The sequence below is a fragment of the Microchirus variegatus genome, assembly GCF_963457635.1.
Source record: "Microchirus variegatus genome assembly, chromosome: 14".
Lineage (NCBI taxonomy): Eukaryota > Metazoa > Chordata > Actinopteri > Pleuronectiformes > Soleidae > Microchirus > Microchirus variegatus.
Window position 1 is genome coordinate 10,886,761 of NC_139815.1, and position 20,624 is coordinate 10,907,384.

The 20,624-nt window shown below is 38.5% G+C and overlaps 1 protein-coding gene across 1 annotated transcript in view; it reads left to right on the forward strand.

Annotated features, from left to right (window-relative positions):
• Positions 1-1,400: 1,400 nt before the first annotated feature.
• The window catches only part of adamts7 (a disintegrin-like and metallopeptidase (reprolysin type) with thrombospondin type 1 motif, 7), a gene marked incomplete at its 5' end in the record, with an annotated part of 81,792 nt that continues 62,568 nt past the window's right edge, over positions 1,401-20,624 (forward strand). The window contains 4 exons of the mRNA XM_083900537.1: positions 1,401-1,518; positions 5,751-6,118; positions 17,506-17,689; positions 19,065-19,264. Of these exons, the coding sequence (XP_083756663.1) occupies positions 1,401-1,518; positions 5,751-6,118; positions 17,506-17,689; positions 19,065-19,264 (870 nt within the window). The remainder of the gene's footprint in view (positions 1,519-5,750; positions 6,119-17,505; positions 17,690-19,064; positions 19,265-20,624) is intronic.

Consider the following 20,624-nt stretch of genomic DNA (forward strand, 5'->3'; position numbering starts at 1 on the left):
GCGAACAGACACACAGACAGACAGACAGACAGTGCCTGTGATTGAAATGAGCACCAGCGCCGAACACACAATAGTTGGACTGATTACTGTTCGATCTCCGTTAATTCACACAGTATCCAGTTTTCACACAGAGTCAGTGCTCATCAGGACTGTGATGGAATGCGCGCACGGAGCAAAATCACGTGCGTAAAATGGATTTATTTGTGACATCGTTTCTCCATAAGCTTTCACTGTAAACCACAAGAGTTAAGAGCAATTATATATATATACATATACATGATTATACGTGTATTTATATACATGTATATGTATATGTATATATATATATTAGATGATGCTTAAGCTGTGAAACAAGTGTGTCAAATTTGATCATCGTGTAACCTGCAACTTATAAATCAAAACTATATCCTCCATGAGTAGTGGTCTATAATGCAATCTTCCGCTAGGGGGTGCGCTAAGCTTGAATAGACAATAATACAGTTGCATAATGTTTTTTTTTTAAAGTACCATCAACTTATTATTAGACATTTAAGCAGCAAAATTGTGAGTAATAATCAAATATAATGAAAAATAATACTTGATCCTACTTTGTGCTTTTTTTTTTTTTTTAGGTTTTTTATTTAGGATTAAGGACTGAATTGCAGCTTTACGCGCGCGCACACACCCACACAGTGTACATGTATACTGTAAGATAATAAAAAAAAATGTCAGCAAAATATTTAGGTAACAACTACATAAAATCCCTTCAGTGTTTGATTGAATGGGTGTAGGATAAATCTAAGTCTCAATGGGAGGAAACGATGATCTGAAAACTCAGAGCCGTCTCTGAGGTTTTTGTGTTGAATGACACAGAACTCAATGTGGTCCTCGTGTGACCCAGAGAGAACCCGATCGACCTCACTTGTGGGGCACCAATCCGCCAACTGGACCGCATCCCTGTGTCCAATTTCTTGGAGGAGCATTCCCCTTTAAGCATCCAGCCCTCCTGGAAGACAGTCCATTGTCTTGAGTCCACCCATCTGTGGGGGTGGTTCGCTCTGTGCGAAAGTTTGCAGAGAAAAGTTTTCAAGCTGTCACTGGCTGTCGGGAGGAGACAGATGGTGGACAGACGGGACGTGAGGGAAAAGTCAAATACCGTCATACATATAAGTCTTTAAAAGACACCGCGATATGCAGCAAAGACGCGCCGCGGAGGCGCACGATGTTCAGGCCTGAGCTGAGGATGTTTGCTGGGACTGTTTAGTGTCACAGTTTGAGTGCATGGGCGCAAAAAAGAGAAGCGAAGAGCTGCATCTCCTCCAGCTGCGAATGATTTGAGTTGCCAGTTGACGCGCTGACAGACAGAAAGACAGACAGACAATAGATGTTTCCAAAGTGCAAACCGGCCTCCTCCTGACAAAATGACCCTTTTGAATAACGGGCGTCAATCGTCTGGACAAAGAGCGTCTCTCTTTCACTTCTTCATCGCACTTCTGACCGTTTTGGGAAACAAGAGCCTGGGATTATCGCATGAATCAGGTTAGTGACCCTGAAGACAACCAAACAAAAGAACATGTGGAAATGGATGTTTTTAAGGTTAGCACCACTCTCATTACAAATAATAATAATAATAATAATAATAATTATTATTATTATCAGTGTTGTCAAGGCAATTTATTTGTATTCTGTGCAGTGGTGTGCACAAACATTACAGGGGACAGGGACTAAAATGAAAAAAGGCCACCCCGTCATATAATGTAATGTTATAGTGGCAAATGACAGCTCACAAATTTACATACATGATTTCAAAAATGCAGATGTTTAATAGGCTGACTTCTACTGTATGAATGCGTAAAGGATTACAGATATTAAAGGTGCCATATGTAAGAATGTGGTCAAAAACAGTTACTGCATTCAAATTCAAAATACCGAGGTCTTTTAGGTTTCGTTTTCTGATGTAACTGGCAACCTGTGGTTGTTCGGCAGCTGAGACTCTACTGACTGCAATGATTGGTAGATGGCGGTAGGTGGCGCCACATGCCAAAACATGATTTTAAAACATACATGATTTGCAGTCTGCAAATTATATTTTTTAATGCAAATGTTTTGTCTGTACTGTTGTTGGTGAGTTCAGTTTGTTATATGAACATTATTCCTGAGTCTCTGTGACATATTAGGAGGATTTTATGGCCAGTTGCTTTAGATTTATTACATAATGCACCTTTAACAATCAAATATATTTTGTGGACATTGTTACACATTGTTAATTTAAATTGTAAAATGAAGCCAAATAAATAAAAATCTCTTTCAAAATGAGCCCTTAATTGATCACAGAACAACATCTGTGCACATCCTTCATTCTGTGAAGTCTTATATTAAGGAGTGAGGCTTCAAAATTCACCCAATAGATTTTCTCTTTCCCTCTCGGTTTATAAATCAAATGTGTGTGTGTTTTATTGTGCATAATGAATATCTGCTCTCCTCTTCTTTTGCGCACGCTGGCTTCATCCAGTTGAGCCGAGGACAGGCAGAATCCTCACTGCGAGGGGATGCTTCCATTGACAAGGGCGAACCAAAGCAGTTAAACTTAAAGTTTACCTCTGTGTGGTGAGCAGGGAATGCTTATTTCCAATGAACCACCAGAGGCTGAAATCCCATTCGCTCTCTCGCTCTCTCTCTCTCTGAAATGTCCTTAAACAAAACAAGGACACTTTGCTGCTCTGTGCCTGACATTGACCTCTAACCTTACCAGAGGAGTACAGGAAGCAGAAACCATTCTGGGAATCTCCCCGATGAATCATTAATTCTCATGATGGAGCTGGTTTCGACGTTACAAAGTGAATTACAGGTCATGTCGAGTGGAAATTCTCACATCAGAGACTTCCCTCTGACTGTCTTCAAGGATGTTCTCAGCAGTCTCCTCTCTCTGCAGTTGCACACAGTACGTGGCTTGGTTTTTTAGCAGGTGTGCCCTGAGATGATTGAAACAAACAAAACGATTAGTCCGATAGAAAAGTATTCGTTAAGATGCAGTAGTATAGCATGATAAATGTAAAATGAACATGGGCTTATGGGTAGTTAAAGGTGCCATATGTAAGAATGTGGCCAAAAACGGTTACTACATTCAAATTCAAAATACCGAGGTCTTCTCGGAGGTTTCGTTTTCTAACGTAACTGACAACCCGTGGTTGCTCGGCAGCTGAGACTCTACTGACTGTAATGATTGGTAAACGGCTGTAGGTGGCACCACATGCCAAAACGTGATTACAAAACATAAACATGATTTGCAGTCTGCAAAATATTTTTTTTAATGCAGATATTCTGGCTCTACGTAGATGCTGCACACCGGCAGAGTGTATTTTGTAGGCACTAAAGGCGGATTTCCAACGAGCTTGACTCAACTCGGCAACGGCAAAAATAGAACTGCTACCTATAGTTATCGCTGCGGCGCAGTGAGCCACTTCTGGGAACGCTGCTGAGACGTGCCGCAGTGCGCCCTGTGGAAATGCTCACATTGATTAGAATGGAAGCGATCAGCAACGGCGACCGCACCACTGACTTTCCGCTGCTGTCACGCGCCTGGCGGAAATTCAGGGTAAGCTACCTTGGTGGAGGTCTGCGCTCTCCGAGTGCTTTTCTAGTTTATTTTTTGGATGCAACTCTTTTCCTCTATAAATCAGATGTGCACTCTTGAAAGACGGACAAAAACCATAACAAAGCATGTCGCACCAGGGAAAGGTTCGTCCCGCAACAATAACAATATGAAGTTGACAAAGGTTGGCACAGAAATCTCAGAGTTAATTTTATCAACAACCCTCTGGCAGCCACTGAAAAAACTGTCTGGTTTCACACAGTCGACACATTGAAAAATATTGATTTATTCATTTATTTCTCACAGTGTCTTCTTTTTCTGAGGACGGTATAGACTGATTACCATGAAAAAAAGAACTCCATTTGACATTTTCTGTTTTTCATGGCAATGAAGAGCCTGTAGACCCAATGACACAGCTGTTTAATGAATAATACTTACTTTTGTTTTTGTAATTAAAGTGTAAAGTTTAAGCCCTTACTTAAAGTTTAAATAATAACATATTCTAAGGCCGTGAAAAGCAAACAATTATTTTAAAGTTGTTATGCACCTACACACATATAGTCATGGGGAGTATGTTCAAGGTACTACTGGGAATTATTACAGATGTGGGGGAAAAAGGCAAACCAGGACAAACCTTTAGAAAATATAAATCTCCATCCAGATCCACGTCTTTATTAAACTGCATATAATGAAGAGCATATGCACTGGTTGACTGACAGCACCGACATTTTAAATCAAAACCATTTCAGGAATGTTGGAGCCATGTTGTTTGATATTAGTTTGAATCATGCAGAATTTAAAGTGGTTCAGACACAAAAGATTATTTATAGGATTAGATTAGCTGATTCTTTCGGGCTCTATCTTTATACTCACTGGTGAATACACCTGACCTTGCTACAAGGTTTAAACATCCATCACGCATACTATCATTCATTCATTCATTCAGTGGCACGGTACAAAAACCTTGCATTTTCTTCATTGTTGTGCTCTTGAAAATATCTGTGCAGAAAAATGGTTGTAATTGAAAGAAGACTCGACAAACAATCTTTGTTTGAATTCTTTTCATTTCTTCCGAATGAGATGAAGATAATGGCCGTATTTGTGAAGGCTGAGGAGCAGCGTTGATGTCACAAGCATCTTGTGTAATGTGTAATTTAATCATTTGTTTTTTTATCATGCAGATTGACCACATTCATTGAATTCATTGAAATTTCACTGAAATACTTTAAAGGTGCATTATGTAATAAATCTAAAGCAACTGGCCATAAAATCCTCCTAATATGTCACAGAGACTCAGGAATAATGTTCATATAACAAACTGAACTCATCAACAACAACAGTACAGCCAAAATATTTGCATTAAAAAATATATTTTGCAGACTGCAAATCATGTTTATGTTTTGAAATCATGTTTTGGCATGTGGCGCCACCTACCGCCATCTACCAATCATTGCAGTCAGTAAAGTCTCAGCTGCCGAGCAAAACATTGGGTTGCCAGTTAAGTCGAAACCTAAAAGACCTGGGTATTTTAAATTTGAATGTAGTAACCGTTTTGGGCTACATTCTTACATATGGCACCTTTAACTTATATGATTACACACACATAAATGTAATTCTGACTATGTACTGTAAATATTTATATCTGTAAACCTATTATGCAAAGGTAAACTTCACTGTTGACATTCTGTTTGGATGCATTTGTCTTCGTCATTGTAAAAATCCATCTAACGATGATTTACTGGGCTTTCCCGACCAATACAGTGGAAACATTTGCCTGCTGTGGGACAAACGTAAACCACAGTTGTAATGAATTTGGGAAAGCCTGATGACTGGACACAAAGGAAACATCTTTCTCACGCTGCCTTCCTCGCAGCTGGTTGAAATATTCCAGGTCACAGGAAATCAAGTGGTACTATTTTTATCAGACGTTCTTCTTACTTGAGATCACATAGTGAAAGCAGGATAGACATGAGTCCTGTTTGAAGCAGAGTTCCTCTATCACACTCTACATTTGTACTCTGACATAAAAATGATAGATTCGACACCCATGTGGATTTGTTTAGCATGTTTCTCAGTTTTGTTTACAGTTTGCAGCCGCTTCATAATTTAATTAACCCCCCTCCTTTTCCCATGATGTAATAACCTTTCTCCTGCTTTATTCCCACTGTGGCTTTGGCAGAGGGATTCCTGCAGGATCCGCCTTCATATGAAGTCGTGCGCCCCGTTAAAGTGGATGCCAGAGGTCACTTCCTGTCCAACTTCCTGTCACATCACGTTCGCAGAGTACAGCGGAGGGAAACCTCAGAGGGACCAGCGGAGTTTGATCGAGTCTTCTATCAACTCTGGCACAACGGCGACAATCTGAACTTTAACCTCACCCTCAACCCACACCTGCTGGCCGCGAGCTTCGTGACGGAGCGGAGGTACGGCGGCCTGAAGGGCGCCCAGATCCGTCCTCCTCGATCCTCCCAGTGCCATTTCATAGGTGAAGTGTGGGACAAGGCCACTGTGAAAGGGAATGCAGCCATAAGTACGTGTGATGGACTGGTAAGTGGTGAACTGTTTTTATTACTCAAATGGCCTTCCCTTTTGTATGTCATGGAGATTTTGTGTGTGTGTGTATATTTAAAGATCAGAATCCAAGTTTCATGACAGGTCTCTTCCACAAGAAGCTTTGTCCCAGAAGTTCCTGAAAGACCTTGCTTGCATTCCTAAGCTTTGTTTTCCTGTCAAGTCAAGTCTGTTGTATCTATTATTATTTGTCCAGTTTAGACTTCTCCTGCTGGATTTTAGAAATGATCCTTTTGCCTTTGTGGCAGTTTTTCCCTAGAGAACTGCTCATCACTGGATATTTTCTCTTTTTCGCATCATTCTCTGCAAATCTTAGAGATGGTTTGTGTGTGAATATTCCACCAGCGATGTCTGAAATACTCAGATAAGCCACTCTGGCACAAATATTAAAATGGACTCAAATCACCTTCCATTTACATACATTTACATTTAAGTATTTAGCAGAAGCTTTTACTCAAAGTGACTACCAAGTGAGGAATAAGCTTCATAGAAGTGGTCATGGAAAGAACTCTACTACATAGGAACAGTGGACTGATGGAGGGTGAGAGTGCTGAGGTGGATCCAAGTGCAGAAGGAGATAGTGCAGGGTAGGCTAAGTGCAAGGACAGAAGATGCTCTTGGAAGAGTGGAGTCCTCAAGAGCTTCTTGAAGATAGACAGGAACGCCACCTGTTCTGGTAGTGCTGCGATAGGTCATTCCACCAGCACGGAACGACACATGAAATGAGTCTGGATTGTCTTGTGTTGGTCTTGTGTTGGTGTTGGCACAGCCAGACGACAATCCTTTGATGAACGGAGTAGTCGAGGCGGCAAGTAAGCCTTTAGGAGACCGTTCTTCCTGTCCAACTAACCTTGGACAGGATTTAACCTTCCTTCTTCATTCTGATGCTCTGTTTAAACTTCAGTGGGTCATTTTGACCCTGTCCACATCTGCTAAATGCATTATGTTGCTGCAATGTGATTAACTGATTACACTGTGTTACTGAGCAGGTCAATAGGTGTACCTAAAAAGTATATGTATGTGTGTTTGTGTGTGTGTGTGTATATGTGTGTATGTATATATGTAAATGTATATATGTATGTATATAGTACTGCAATGCTTTATATGTATATATGTATATATGTATATATGTATATGTATATATATATGTATATATGTATATGTAAAAATATATATGGTGAAAAGACACACATTATTGTGTCTTTCACACATATATAATATAAAAAACACAGGGTTGAATTCAGTGCGAGTGGCGTGCCAGGAACGAGGGGTGAATATCAAAACCATCCAAATGGATGTTAATACCTGCTTCAAATCTGCTTCAAATTTTTCCACAACATTTAGGTGACATATAAACAGCTTTACAGCAGCCCGGAGGATGCAAACAATATGACACTCCCTTCAGCTCAGCTCTCAAAGCTTTTGATCGCAATCTGCTCAATCCACTACGCTCTCTTCTTCTTGTTGTAATTGAATTATTAAACTTCAGTCTTTCACTGTCACTCACATGACAGCACAAAGGTAGTGTTGCCTTTCATATGATCATGGCTTTAAAAAGTTGTAAATTAGTGTAATGACACACACAATTTAAGAGCTGGAGTTTAAGCCGGAGGCTGCATGGTTCATTAGCTTATGTGTGTCCAGCTGTTTTCATAGGACTGCAGGGATGTAGTGACCTGAATGTAAGTGTGTGTGTGTGTGTGTGTGTGTGTGTGTGTGTGTGTGTGTGTGTGTGTGTGTGTGTGTGTGTGTGTGTGTGTGTGTGTGTGTGTGTGTGTGTGAGCGTGTGTGTGGACTTGTCTTCCTTATGGGGAAGAAAAGTAGTCGTGGTAAATTACTACATTTTAAGAAGAAGACAATGTTTTAAAGTTAGGCTGAGGTTAGGGTTAGGATTCGGCCAGTAGTAGTTATGATTAAGATTAGAGCAAGTCTCTAGGAAATGATGTCTGTGTAAGTCAATGTATGTCATTGACCTTGTCAGCATCAGTATTCCTCGTGGACAAAACCTCGTCCTAATGAGGCAAATCCTAATTTCTGAGAAACTGTTTAAGTTGAGAGCTAAATTATGGTCAGGTTAAGGTCAGGCTTAGTCTTGAACTGGTTATGGTTGAGGTCAGAGGCACAGCTTGTGAACAGGCAAGGCCGGCAATTGCTTGTGGCCCCGAGCAGATAGGGGGCCCCCAACACTTGGAGCCTGAGGGCTGTTTTTACTGAAATGTGCAGTGACCAGCCGCCTCCCCGTCCCCCTTAAAAAACAATGGGCGATCTGCAATGACATCTCAGTAGGAAACCTCCCTAAAGGGGCCCCACCTCACGTTAACCTCCGTGAAGTTATCGTTCAGCAAGTTCGAAAATGAAGAGGATTATTTGTAGTGTAATGCATATCTTTTTTACTCAGTTTATATGTTTTTTTTCAGTTATTTACAGTATTTTATTGTTCTATATATTTATATTGTTCTATATTTTGGGTTCTTTACAGTGTAATGTATTTTTTTTACTAAGTTTATATAGTTTTTTAAAAGCTATTTACAGTATTTTATTGTTCTTTACATTTATATTTTCACATACTTAGAAGTTTCCATGTTATTTCATTCATTTTGAAAAAAAACATTTTTTTTGAAGTCATACATTTTTCGTTGGTGTCAGATTATCTGTAACGTAATGGTGATGAACACTGGTTGGAAGGGCCCCCTGGGAATTTTTGCCTAGGGCCCCTACAGACTCTAGAATCGCCTCTGGTTGAGGTTGAGGGGATAGCGCTTTGTTTAGACTGTCCAAATAAATGGAAGTCAACGCAGTGTCCTCAGAAGAGTAGCAGCACAAACGTGTGTGTGCTTTTGTGTTACACTTTAATGTGGTTTGGGGATTGTCGTCGGCTACAGTCCATGAAAACAGACGATTAACGTTGTAAAATTCTAAATGAATCAAGTTACTTATGCGTGCAGAAGGAGAAGTCCTTTCTGTGGAAGTACAAATCGGAGGGTTGGCTCCAGCTGGAGGCTTCACATATTAAACTCTCTGTCACTGCAGCACAGCTTGTTACTCACTGCGTCTACTGCTGCATTCAAACAGAACTCATAAACTTATAATCGCGACGTAATTGCTGTATGTAACTCTGATTCATGTCTGAACAACTCTAGTCTTATTGAAAATAAAACTGCATTAAACCAGATTAGTTTTGGTTCAGATTAATTCATAATTTAAAAAAGTGAGCAGCATATCCATCTATAAATTCCAGTATGTGTGTATCTGTGGGTGATATTCGCATATCTCTCGCTCCGTATGATTGTGACAACCAGCTGTTATGCAACCATGTAATTCAGTTTTCCATATCAAATTTGCTTTCTGCCATACACTACAAATAAAAGTGTCACTGAAATGAACCAAACCAACAATTACCGAAAACACACGCAAAAACAGATTTTGCACGGGCGCTGCACGAGTAAATTATAATGAACTATACAAATAAAATAATATATCTTTGAGCCGAGAAGAAATGTATTTATTTTATAACTTGACAAGGACTGTTCACGTGGCCTGTCACTAAAGGTACACTGTCATTAAAAAGAGATCGGGTCGGCTAATATTTTAAGCTGTAGTGCGTTGTTTTTAAATTCAAACTGTTGTCAAATGAATTCATACAATGCTGATTAATCCACATCTGCACAAGTCCCTCTGTGTGACTCTTTTTATTATATTGCAGTGTTTTTGTGTCTGCGGTGACCTGGATCAGAAGTATAACCTCTGTATTATGTTCTGTCAGAGTTTGTGTTGGTACATGAGTGCCAAATGGCTATAGCTACACAGCAATGGAGTCTCTGCACAGAAAGGCTGAGGATGATACAGCGGAACTGATTTTCAGGCTACGTATAGAAAAACAGAGAAAAACAGAGTTTTAGGCAATCTACAATCCAAAGGTGCGACCTTTTTACTTTTGGTTATGATCATAGAAGCATTCCTGGTTGTAGTAGCATTTCTGTTGCATTTCATGTCCAAAATTTGACAAAAAATAACATGCTATGCTATGTAGTCCAAATAAAATAAATAAAAAAAAAAGGCCAAAAAACGACATACTATGCTATGTCGTCCAACATTTTTTGAACATTTTTTTTGGTCCAAAATTTGACAAAAACAACATACCATACTATGTCGTTCATAATGTTTTGAAAAACATTTTTGGTCCAAAACAACAACATTAGTATCATATTATGATACTATGTCATTCAAAACTTTTTGGAAAAAAAAAATGTTGTCCACAATTTGACAAAAACAACATACTATACTATGTTTTTCAACATTTTTTGAAAATATTTTTTGGTCCAAAATTTGAAAAAAAACAAACATATGATAGTATGTCGTTCAAAACTTAAAAAAAAAAAAAGGTCCAAATTTTGACCAAACTTATGTTTGCATTTGCAAATACAGCTCCTGTATTATGTAGAGGAGAAGAGAGGTATTAGGGCTCGGAGGTCAGCAATTTCAGAACTTATGTCACGATGTTGTTGTCGATGAGGATTCTGTTTGGCTTTTATGGTTTTCTCCTTCTTCCTGCACTGCCGCCCACTTGGTTGGCATCGCAATGATGGCTCTCGGCAGCATATTTATGCAGGTTAATATAAACAGAAACTTTTTTGTGTACAAAGTTATTTTGGAAAACGAAGGGAAGAAAATATCGGTTTATCAAATTACCCAGCTAGTGTAGACTTAGCCTCAGTACTGATGTCCTTTTGGTAAATTAAAACCCCTTTCTTTTAATTTTTTGCTTCTATTGGACAAACATTATGTACTTTGTATGCTGGACTCCACTCACTCGCAGGTCCAATCTGGCTGAGAATTTCATCAAACCGCACAATCAATTCTCTTTTCCTTCCCCTGAGGGTGAATTCTGCTCTGCCACTCATCAAAACAATTTTTTTCTCAGTAGTAAACAACAGGGTTGTGATGCTATTAACTCGAGTGGGAGTATATTGAGGATGATCCCTTTGTGGACCTGAAAACAGCATTATGTGTGTGTATTATATATATATATATATATATATATATATATATTCACATATGTAACCAGAATTGATTGAAGTGTGGAGTCAGTGAGATTGTGGAATTGTGGATTTCTGTTCATGCTGTGTCTGTGCACTGTGAATGTCCTGTAGATCTTGGCTGCACGCGACGATGTGAATCAAGCTTCTCTGTGTGGAATGCTGACGTTTATTCATATTACTGTCACAGTCACATTAAAGCACCCGTCATAAGAAAACGAGTGTTGAAAGAATAAATACTTAAGTATCTCATTGCATGTGCCAAATAAAAACACCTTTCACGCCACCTTAATCATCATCCCACTCTCTTAATAATCGCTTCATCTGCCTTTGGCTCTTGCTTTCTCACTTCCCACTGTGCTGTCATGCTTTTCTTTGCAGCTGTCAGGACTGAGATTATAGACAAAGCCCTGCTTCAAACCCTATTTATCCAGCACAGCGTTCAATTCTCATTAATTGTATTGTCTCATGTGTCCGCGGCTTTGCTTTGTGAACTGAACAGCACAGAAAGCCTCTCCACTTACAGAAGTTTTAATGACTGTATTTTCACTCTCATAGATCACACGTCCTGCAAAGTTATTTCTTTTGATAAAACGTGATCTCTTAGCTGTGTCTGCAGCTGCATGCTGTGCCTTTTATTATTATTATTGTATGCAAACAAGTTACATTGGTAGACAATGTCTATTACCAAAAGCCTGCTGGGCACATTTCCCACACATTTTCAAAGCCTGTGTGTAAATGTTTGCAATGAATTCATTCTTGAGAAATTTGCAAGTGAACCACTGAAAGTTTTTGGAGGACAACTGTATTTTGTCTCTGTATCAGTCTGGTTTCAGGAAGAGACACAGTACAATATAATAACAGCAACTGTTAAAACACTGACACAGTAGATTTAGGCAAAAAGACTTCATAACTGTGGTCTGTCTGAACAAGCTGTCGGTTGGGTCTTCAACTAATAATAATAATAATACATTTTATTTATACAGCGCTTTTAAAGCTCCCAAAGCGCTTTACAATTAAAACCAAAGAAAACGGAGTACATGTATACAAGTGAAAAAAGTTAAAAAAAAATCAGTAATAATAATCAGTTATACATTAAAAGCGGATTTGAAAAGGTGGGTTTTGTGGAGTGATTTGAAGGTGGATGGGTTTGAACAGTCACGGATGTGTTTGAGATCAGGAAGATCACAATCGGTCCAGGTTGCAGGATCTTTGCTGGAAGTGTGCCCTAGGGCTCAATATTGGGACCTCTGCTGTTCTCGTTGTACAGTATACAGTAACAATTTGTGTGATAATATTTGAAATACTTGTTATAATTGTTATGCCGATGATACAATTGTATATCGATCTTCGCCTCCATCGGTCCGAACCATTAAACACCTTCAGTCTGCATTTGTTGTGGTCCAATCCTGACTATTTTATTTTAATCTGGTGTTAAAAGTAGACAAAACAAGATCCAAGCTGTTTTCAAATAGCAAAGAAGTAACATTGAATGTAAAGATAACTAGTGCTCAAAAAACTGAAATGGAGACAGTCCATTCATATTCAAGTACTTGGGGATTATAATTAATCATAGCCTGACATTTAAACTACACATTGATCTTGTATCAACACTAAAAGGCAACACTAGGCTTTTTTTTAGGAGTAAATCCTGCTTTTTCCTGTCAGATGCAGAACTATTTGATCACTGCAACTTTTCTGCCAGTAATGGTCTATGGTGATTTACTTTTCATATATTCTTGGACTGCTCCCCTCGTATCTCTGTGAACTTGTGGTTCATAATCAAACTCACTTTGCCCTTCATTCTTAAAGAGCTCTTCTGATGCAGATCCCGAGAGCTTGGGGAAAAAAGCTTTTAAATATGGCGCCCTGTCATTCTGAAACAACTTTCAAAAGGACTTGAATATGTCTGAAATGATCACCCTGGGAGGATAACGCGGTAGATAATGGATGGATGGATGATCACTCTGGTTGAATTTCAATTAATTTTAAGAGAGAGGAACATGTGTTTTCTCGATGGATGTAGCTGCTCTGATTGAGTTTTAATGAGTGACCTCTTTGTTTGTGTTGTGGTGGTTGTTTTCTCTTTTTATGATGCGATTTTAATCTCAATGAGACTTAATCTTACCTGCTTACATCAATATGAATGTATATGCTGATTTATCTGATAACAAGTGGATTTAGCATGTGAATTAGGGCAACAAATACAACAGTTACTTTCAAAATAAATTGATCTGTTCTCAATTAGATTTTATTTATTAAAGGCGCCATATGTAAGAATGTGGCCAAAAACGGTTACTACATTCAAATTCAAAACACTGAGGTCTTTTAGGTTTCGTTTCTGACGCAACTGGCAACCTGTGGTAGTTTGGCAGCTGAGACTCTACTGACTGCAATGATTGGTAGACGGCGGTAGGTGGCACCACATGCCAAAACATGATTTGCCTGCAAAATAGTTTTTTAAAATGCAAATATTTTGTCTGTACTGTTGTTGTTGGTGAGTTCAGTTTGTTATGAACATTATTCCTGAGTCTCTGTGACATATTTGGAGGATTTTATGGCCAGTTGCTTTAGATTTATTACATAATGCACCTTTAATTAGCTGTTTGGTTCATAAAATAAAATACATATGTGATATATAAAGTGCTCAGATTTGATATACTGTAATGAGATACCTCAGATTAGCTAAATCAGATAATTTAGTAATCAATGTCATAATTGTGCAGGAGCCAATTCCTTTGTTTTTATCATTCCATTATTTATTTGAAATAGCTAATTTACATAGTGTTGTAAGTGGTGTGTATTCATTAATATTTTGAGGCCCAGAGTTTGTGTGTAACTAACTGGGAAAGCATGCAGTCCTTAGACCTTTGCATCCTTAGTAGTAGGATCGTTTATTTTCAGTATATCTATTATGAACACCATTTTGGAAATCCATAAGGATTTTATTCAGGGAGTGTGTCTGGACATTATTTTCCAGTGTCTGTTGCTCTCAATCATCACAAGATGCACTGAAGACGTCCAGAAATGTATTTCTCACCTTCCAGTGTTTCCCCTACATTGCTATGCCTCCGCTATCTGCATCCTCAGACTACAAAAAGAAGAGAAATTTGTCTGTGTGGACAATTATGATGTACATGTGAGATGTAATCACTGGAGTCTATGATTTGACATGACCGGTGTGACACTTGCACGTGCCTGCCTCCATCTTCAAATGGAAATCCTGCTTCACCGCGCTGCTGTGTGCTGTTAACTCCACAGGGACGTTCATTGCAAATGAATCACATGCTGTTGAACATAAGCTTTTATCAATGGTACGCATTCTTCTTTTCTGGGTTATTTTTTTCTCTTTCTCTGATATTGTGTTGCAGAGGTATGCACTCTCCCAGTGACTGTCCAATTATCTATATGAATTCTAAACACTGTGTGCACGGACACTGTGTTTTCAATCATGAAATGACCTGTGATGATCTGCTGTGAAACTCAACAGGTTTGTTTTAGTCGAGCGCTGTTTTTGCGTGTGTGAACACATGTTTGAAACGCACTTATTACATACAACAAGTCTTATGACGAAACGTTTTTTTTTTTGTGCCGCAAAAAGGCAAAGCTTAGACGGCTGCTCCATGTGGGGAATTCCCACGTGATCTCGTCTCAGACGTTTGAACAGGTTGAATAATTATGTTCATGAGAAATGGAATACATTTTTTTTAATCAATGACTTATAATGTATTGAATGTCGGTTGCTGTCATTAGTACTGTCATTGCATTTCAAGTGTACACAGCATTATGAAATGAATTAACTTTTCAGAGATGGCTGACTGATTCTCGTGGGACAGCGGCTCCTTCTTGTGAGGATGTTCATTATGTAGAGGCTGTTAAAGTGATTTTAATTGAATTAATGTGCAATGTGTCGAAAAGATTACAAACCTGCTCTGTCATAAATAACAAATGAATACAGCTCTGTGTTTTATTTGTATAGTTGTATGTTATAGAACAATAAAATAGGAAATGTTTTGATGTAACAGAATAAAGAAAGTCGGGATGTGAATCTTTGGGTGGCTCACGATTAGATTCGATTCCGATTCTTAGGGTCACGATTCGATTCAAAATTAAATCTCGATTCAAACGATTATGGCATCAAAACAATACAGTTTGTATAAGATAATGTGATAATGTGATCACACAAAGGCAAACTTAAGACAAAAAGTTAACATTTATTCATACAAAAAAATAACTTGCATGAATACAAATTTAGGCTTGCTGCCTTTTTCTCCCAGAAGTTACAAAAATAAACTGTACACAATTAAACACAAACTGGTGTTTTTTCATCTAAATATCGTCTGTAGTCCCTTATGAATCAATTCAGAATATGTGAATCGAGTGTTTCATTGTCATGTTACAGTGAAGTAAAGCTTTCTTTTCCACTAGACTTTCTTCACTTGAAGAGTCATTGGTGTCAGCCAGGAATGTTAGCACTTGATGCACGTTGCAGACTTTTTATTACGAGAGTGGTGCAGACAATGTGACATTTTAATAAGACTAGCAGAGTGAAAGGTTGATACGTACAGAGCAAAAGTGCTCATGATGGAAGGTTAAGAGTCCATTCTAATAATACACTTAAGTTAGCAGAGCAATGTCTCTCTTGGTCGCTAAATTGCCATTGCTGTTTTTTGTTGTTTGAGTAATAAAAGGGCAGTAGGGAGAACAGTCTTGCCAGAGACATCCGTTTGGATAAACTCCTAAAAATGATTTCATAAGCGAGGGCATGTGCTGGAATTTTTGTGTAATGTGGTCACTTGATTGGCCGCTGCTCGCACTCTCCCTTGGAAAGTTGAACATTTGGATCAAATGGATGCACACTGCAGTTTGCCAACACTTGACACTGCCTCATTCACAGTGAATAAGAAGCATTTCATTTGATGCCTCAAGTTAAGTGCGTGTGTAGTCCCCTTTAGTTAAGTGTCTTAGTTACAGTATGTCTTCATTGGGGGGGTTCATTGTACTTTGGCATTGATTGTGGTGAACTGTACTGGTAGAATGGAGACCTTTCATTAAAAAGATGTTGCCTCGTTTGGCATTTTGATAGCATGAATGGGTTAGTCAGATCTGTGCTTTTCAGCTTATAATCTTATGTCGACAGTCGGTGAACATTTTGATCTGGTGAGAGGGTTAGTGGATTAGTTTCCCATTGTCTCTTCTTCTGCGGTGACATCTAAAACATGCAGTGGATTAATTGCTGCGATCTGCAAACCCCTCTGAAGGATTATTTTCTCCGTGATAATCTGTGTCTGATCACACGTCCCGTTCACCTGAGGAAGTGTTGCTCTTCTGTTTTTAGCACACTTTTCTAACCCTGTTTAAGTGACGTCTGCTCCTAATGCAGATGCCAGTTTAATCGATGCTGCTATTAAAAAAATTTAAATTAAAAAAACTGTCCAGGTCAGCAACAGTTTCGGGCTCCTGCCATCTGTGCCGCAACATCTGTGAGCCCCTCTTACCGTCTTGGGAAAATTTTGAATCAACTGGGACATTTTATTAAAGCCACAGACCATGGTTGAATGCTAACTGCTTTAATTACACACTGCAGTGTGGATATTTATGGAAACATCTGCTTTAATTATGTTGCTCCACTCACGTCTTCAGGTTTTTCCTAAAGTTTGACACCTGTGGCCTGAATGTGTTGACATAACATCACCAGCCTTTCTGATGCTGCTTTACTCTGAGGACTCTGAGGGAGAGAAATGATTAGCTGTAAACTATAAAGCAAAGATGGTGAAGGAAGTGGCATTAACAGTACTACCTCAGGATGTCACCAAACTTATGCAAAATGCAATTATTTTGTTGTTAAAGTATTAAGTGTAAACATCTTTCTGCTTGAGTTACGACTAAGATGGACCTCAGGCAATGAGTAGCCTATGCAGACACTTTTAATTAAATCTTATTTGTTTACCAGTTGCAATTCAAGCATATTGTTTAGAGTATGCATATATATTTTAAGATTTGTAAATTGTGCGTGTTAATATTGCAATCATGATAGATTTTTGGTATATTGTGGAGCGCTACTATGAATACATGTGCATTTTTAAACCAATGTTCTCTTTTCCCTGCTTTTATTTTGCATTTTCATCACCAGACTTTATTAATTTGAAAAGATTGGATGCCTATTTATTTACAAGGTTTAAGGTGAACTCATGCTTTTTCCTCAAAGATGCCTGAGAAAACTGTAGTTTTTGTTCAGTAGATCGATATGTGAATTACTCCCTGTTAACCCTAATTAAAAGTTAATGGACATTGACTTACTTTTTTCTTTCTTTCTTTTTTCTTTAGACGGGGCTGTTCAGGTTGTCTGACGAAGAGTTTTTTATTCAGCCTCTGGAGAGGTCGAGCAAAGAGAGCTCAGCACCACAAGCTCATGCCATCTACAGACGCCATGTGTCTCCTCCCTCCTGGAGTCCAGTCATTCAGCTGATCTCAGGGAAACAAGCTCTCAGTGGCACCTGTGGCCTTAAAAGTAAATGTCACACAAACACACACACATTCTTCTTATGCTTTGTTTAGGCTGTCTTAATGAATGAAAGTGTGTGTGAATCAGTATGCCCTCATGACGATGAACAATGGCTGATTGAAATGTCCGTGACACACTCGGGAGTTCGTCTCCTCCTGATCTACAAAGGTCAGAACTGTAAAAGCACTTAAATTTAGTAGCCCATAAAATAAGGTCCGTAAAATTTGCTTTGATTAACATTAAATAAATCTGAGCATCTCACGGTGATCATTGCGATGTGCTTTTACAGTGTGAATATACCTTTATCTAGAACGTGCATGTGAATCAGTTTCCCTCTGAGGTCAATGCAGTGGTATGTGGCTAATTGATTTGTTTAATGCATTTCACGTACGTTGTTTTCATTCACGTCCTCAACTACTGAGGTGAATGGAATGTTTAATCATGTAAAAAAAACAAGGTTTGAATGTAGAATTCTTTCACGTAAGAATGTGTCACTGAAGCACTTTAACCCTTAGTGCTCATGCAACACAGATCTATGCCCCAGGTGCGCCCAGGGTAAATTGCAGTGGGAATATTACACAACGCCTTATATGGTCATCCGGGGGGGTGTTTATAGGTCACATATTCAGGCTTAAAATGTTTTATTTTCCATCTTCTGATGTGTTGTTGAGTCAAAGTTATGATTCATTTTATATTGCGTTTTTAGTCGAGCTATAAAGTAGCAATAATTGTGCAGAAGGCACAAAATAGACCGTTTTCCTTTTGTTTTTGTTCATAAAAATGAGCCAAGTGAACTCACATATTCAATCCGATTTTTAAACATTTTTAGTATTTTGTGATCAGGTGTGTTTATACTTGGTGGAAATAGTTTTTTTTTCATCAGATTCCCTAGGTTGTGCTGAAAAAAACACCCTCGGCATATTACATGTCATTTAGCTGACGCTTTTATCCAAAGCATCAATCAGTTCTCACATCTGAGAAAGGCAAGTAGCATTAAGGGCCTTGCCTAAGGGCCCACACTGGGTATTGACCCTCCCTGACCGGGATTTGAACCCCAGCCCTCTGCACCAAGGTCTGTGGATTATATCCCTGAGCTATACCAGCTATACACTGTATGTCTAAACATAATAATGGAAAAAGGATCTGAAACCCTGTGTTCTAAGGGTTTAAAACATCTACTTGATCTATTTTGATACTGGGAAGAAGAAGAAAAATAAAGCCAGAGCGACTGTTGTGTCTGTTTGGGCCTCAAACCAAGAAAAATAGGATTGAACAGTCAAGATTGTGTGGAAAAAGATGAAAATCATATCTAATGTACTTTGTTAACACACACTGTGCCTCGGTAAGTTTTAAATCTCCATTTCAAAATCCCCTTCTCCAGATTCTCATCAAAGTATTGAAGACATTGAGAGACAGCGGGAACGCTGGGAGCGCCGCCAGCAGAGGAGGAGGAGGAGAATTCATCAGCGCTCAGTCAGCAAAGAAAAGTGGGTGGAAACGCTGGTGGTGGCAGATCATAAAATGGTGGAGTATCATGGGAGCAAAGCTGTGGAAAGCTACGTCCTCACCGTCATGAACATTGTAAGTATTTGCATACGTGAGTGCACAGAGAGGCTGTTAGTTTTGTGTAATGTGGTCACTTTTCATTAAGACTGAGAACATCCTGGTTCTGAAATGATACACAAAGATGACATCTCCATCTTTTAATTTCAGATTTTCACAGCATGCAGAACACAAACAAACAATAACTAACCCTCAGTGCCCACCCCCCAGATTTGTAACATGAAATCAAAGACAGTCATTTTGCACACTTGTTGATAAGGCAACTCATGTAAATAGACAGGAACAGGAAACACATATGTAACAACACAAATAAAAGGTTCACATGTATTTATTATATACAGGATTACATTTTTGGTTTTATACATTTTTGGTTTCCATTTGATCCACAAATGTCAAAAAAAGGCTGCCAGGTTACATACAATTTCAAAACAAACATCAGTATCTTATTTTTTCTCCATCACATATGTTGAATCAAAAATAAATTGATAATAAATTAATAAATAAACTGAGATGCACATTCACATTTGACGAGACACTCAAAGACATTATGAAACAGACATAAAAACAGAAACACTCAGTTGAAGTAAGATAAAATGCAATAACATTAAAAACTGATGCCCATGCAAAAGTTTATGAGCGTCTTATCAATTTCGTGATAATATCTGAGATTATTGTTTTTGTTAGAATGTAGTTGTTCCTGGCACATGATGTAAGAAAGCAGTCCATTACAAAATGTGATGATCTAACTTGGACTTGTTATTATCATAAGTACTTTAATTGTAGTGTCATAGGGGAAATTAAAGAGAATTTAATTGATTGGAACTACAATAAAAACAACAACAATGATAATTAAAAAAAAATTCCACATGTTTTGAATGGGGTCACAGGATTTCCAATTCAAATGTTTTCTTGATACTTTTTAAGACCAGATTTTTTAAATTTTGCATGTGATACTTGGCTCCTGATAATGACAGTAGACTATAATTCAGTATATGTAAAATAGGAGTTAAGTTGTCTGTTATGGATGAGTACTTGAGTGTCCCCCCCCCCTCAAATACAGCTACTGGGAGGGCTATGAAGGGACAGAATATCAGGAAAAGGAATTCACTTACAGAGAAACCCACGGATTAACTGACTTAACAGATAATAATACACAGAGGAAGCACTTCCTCTCATGGTTCTTTTTTGAGACCTTTATACTCTATCTTTGAACCACCAAACAATTCCGTTTGGGGAAACGACCTCTTACACATGTTTGAACAATTATAAATCATGTTGTCTTCCTCACCCACCAGCTGCCCCATTGTCCTGTCGCAGAAGCTGTTTTGATGTTGTCATCTTTCAAAAGCTTCATATTTGCTTCTGTGCCGCGGTCAGG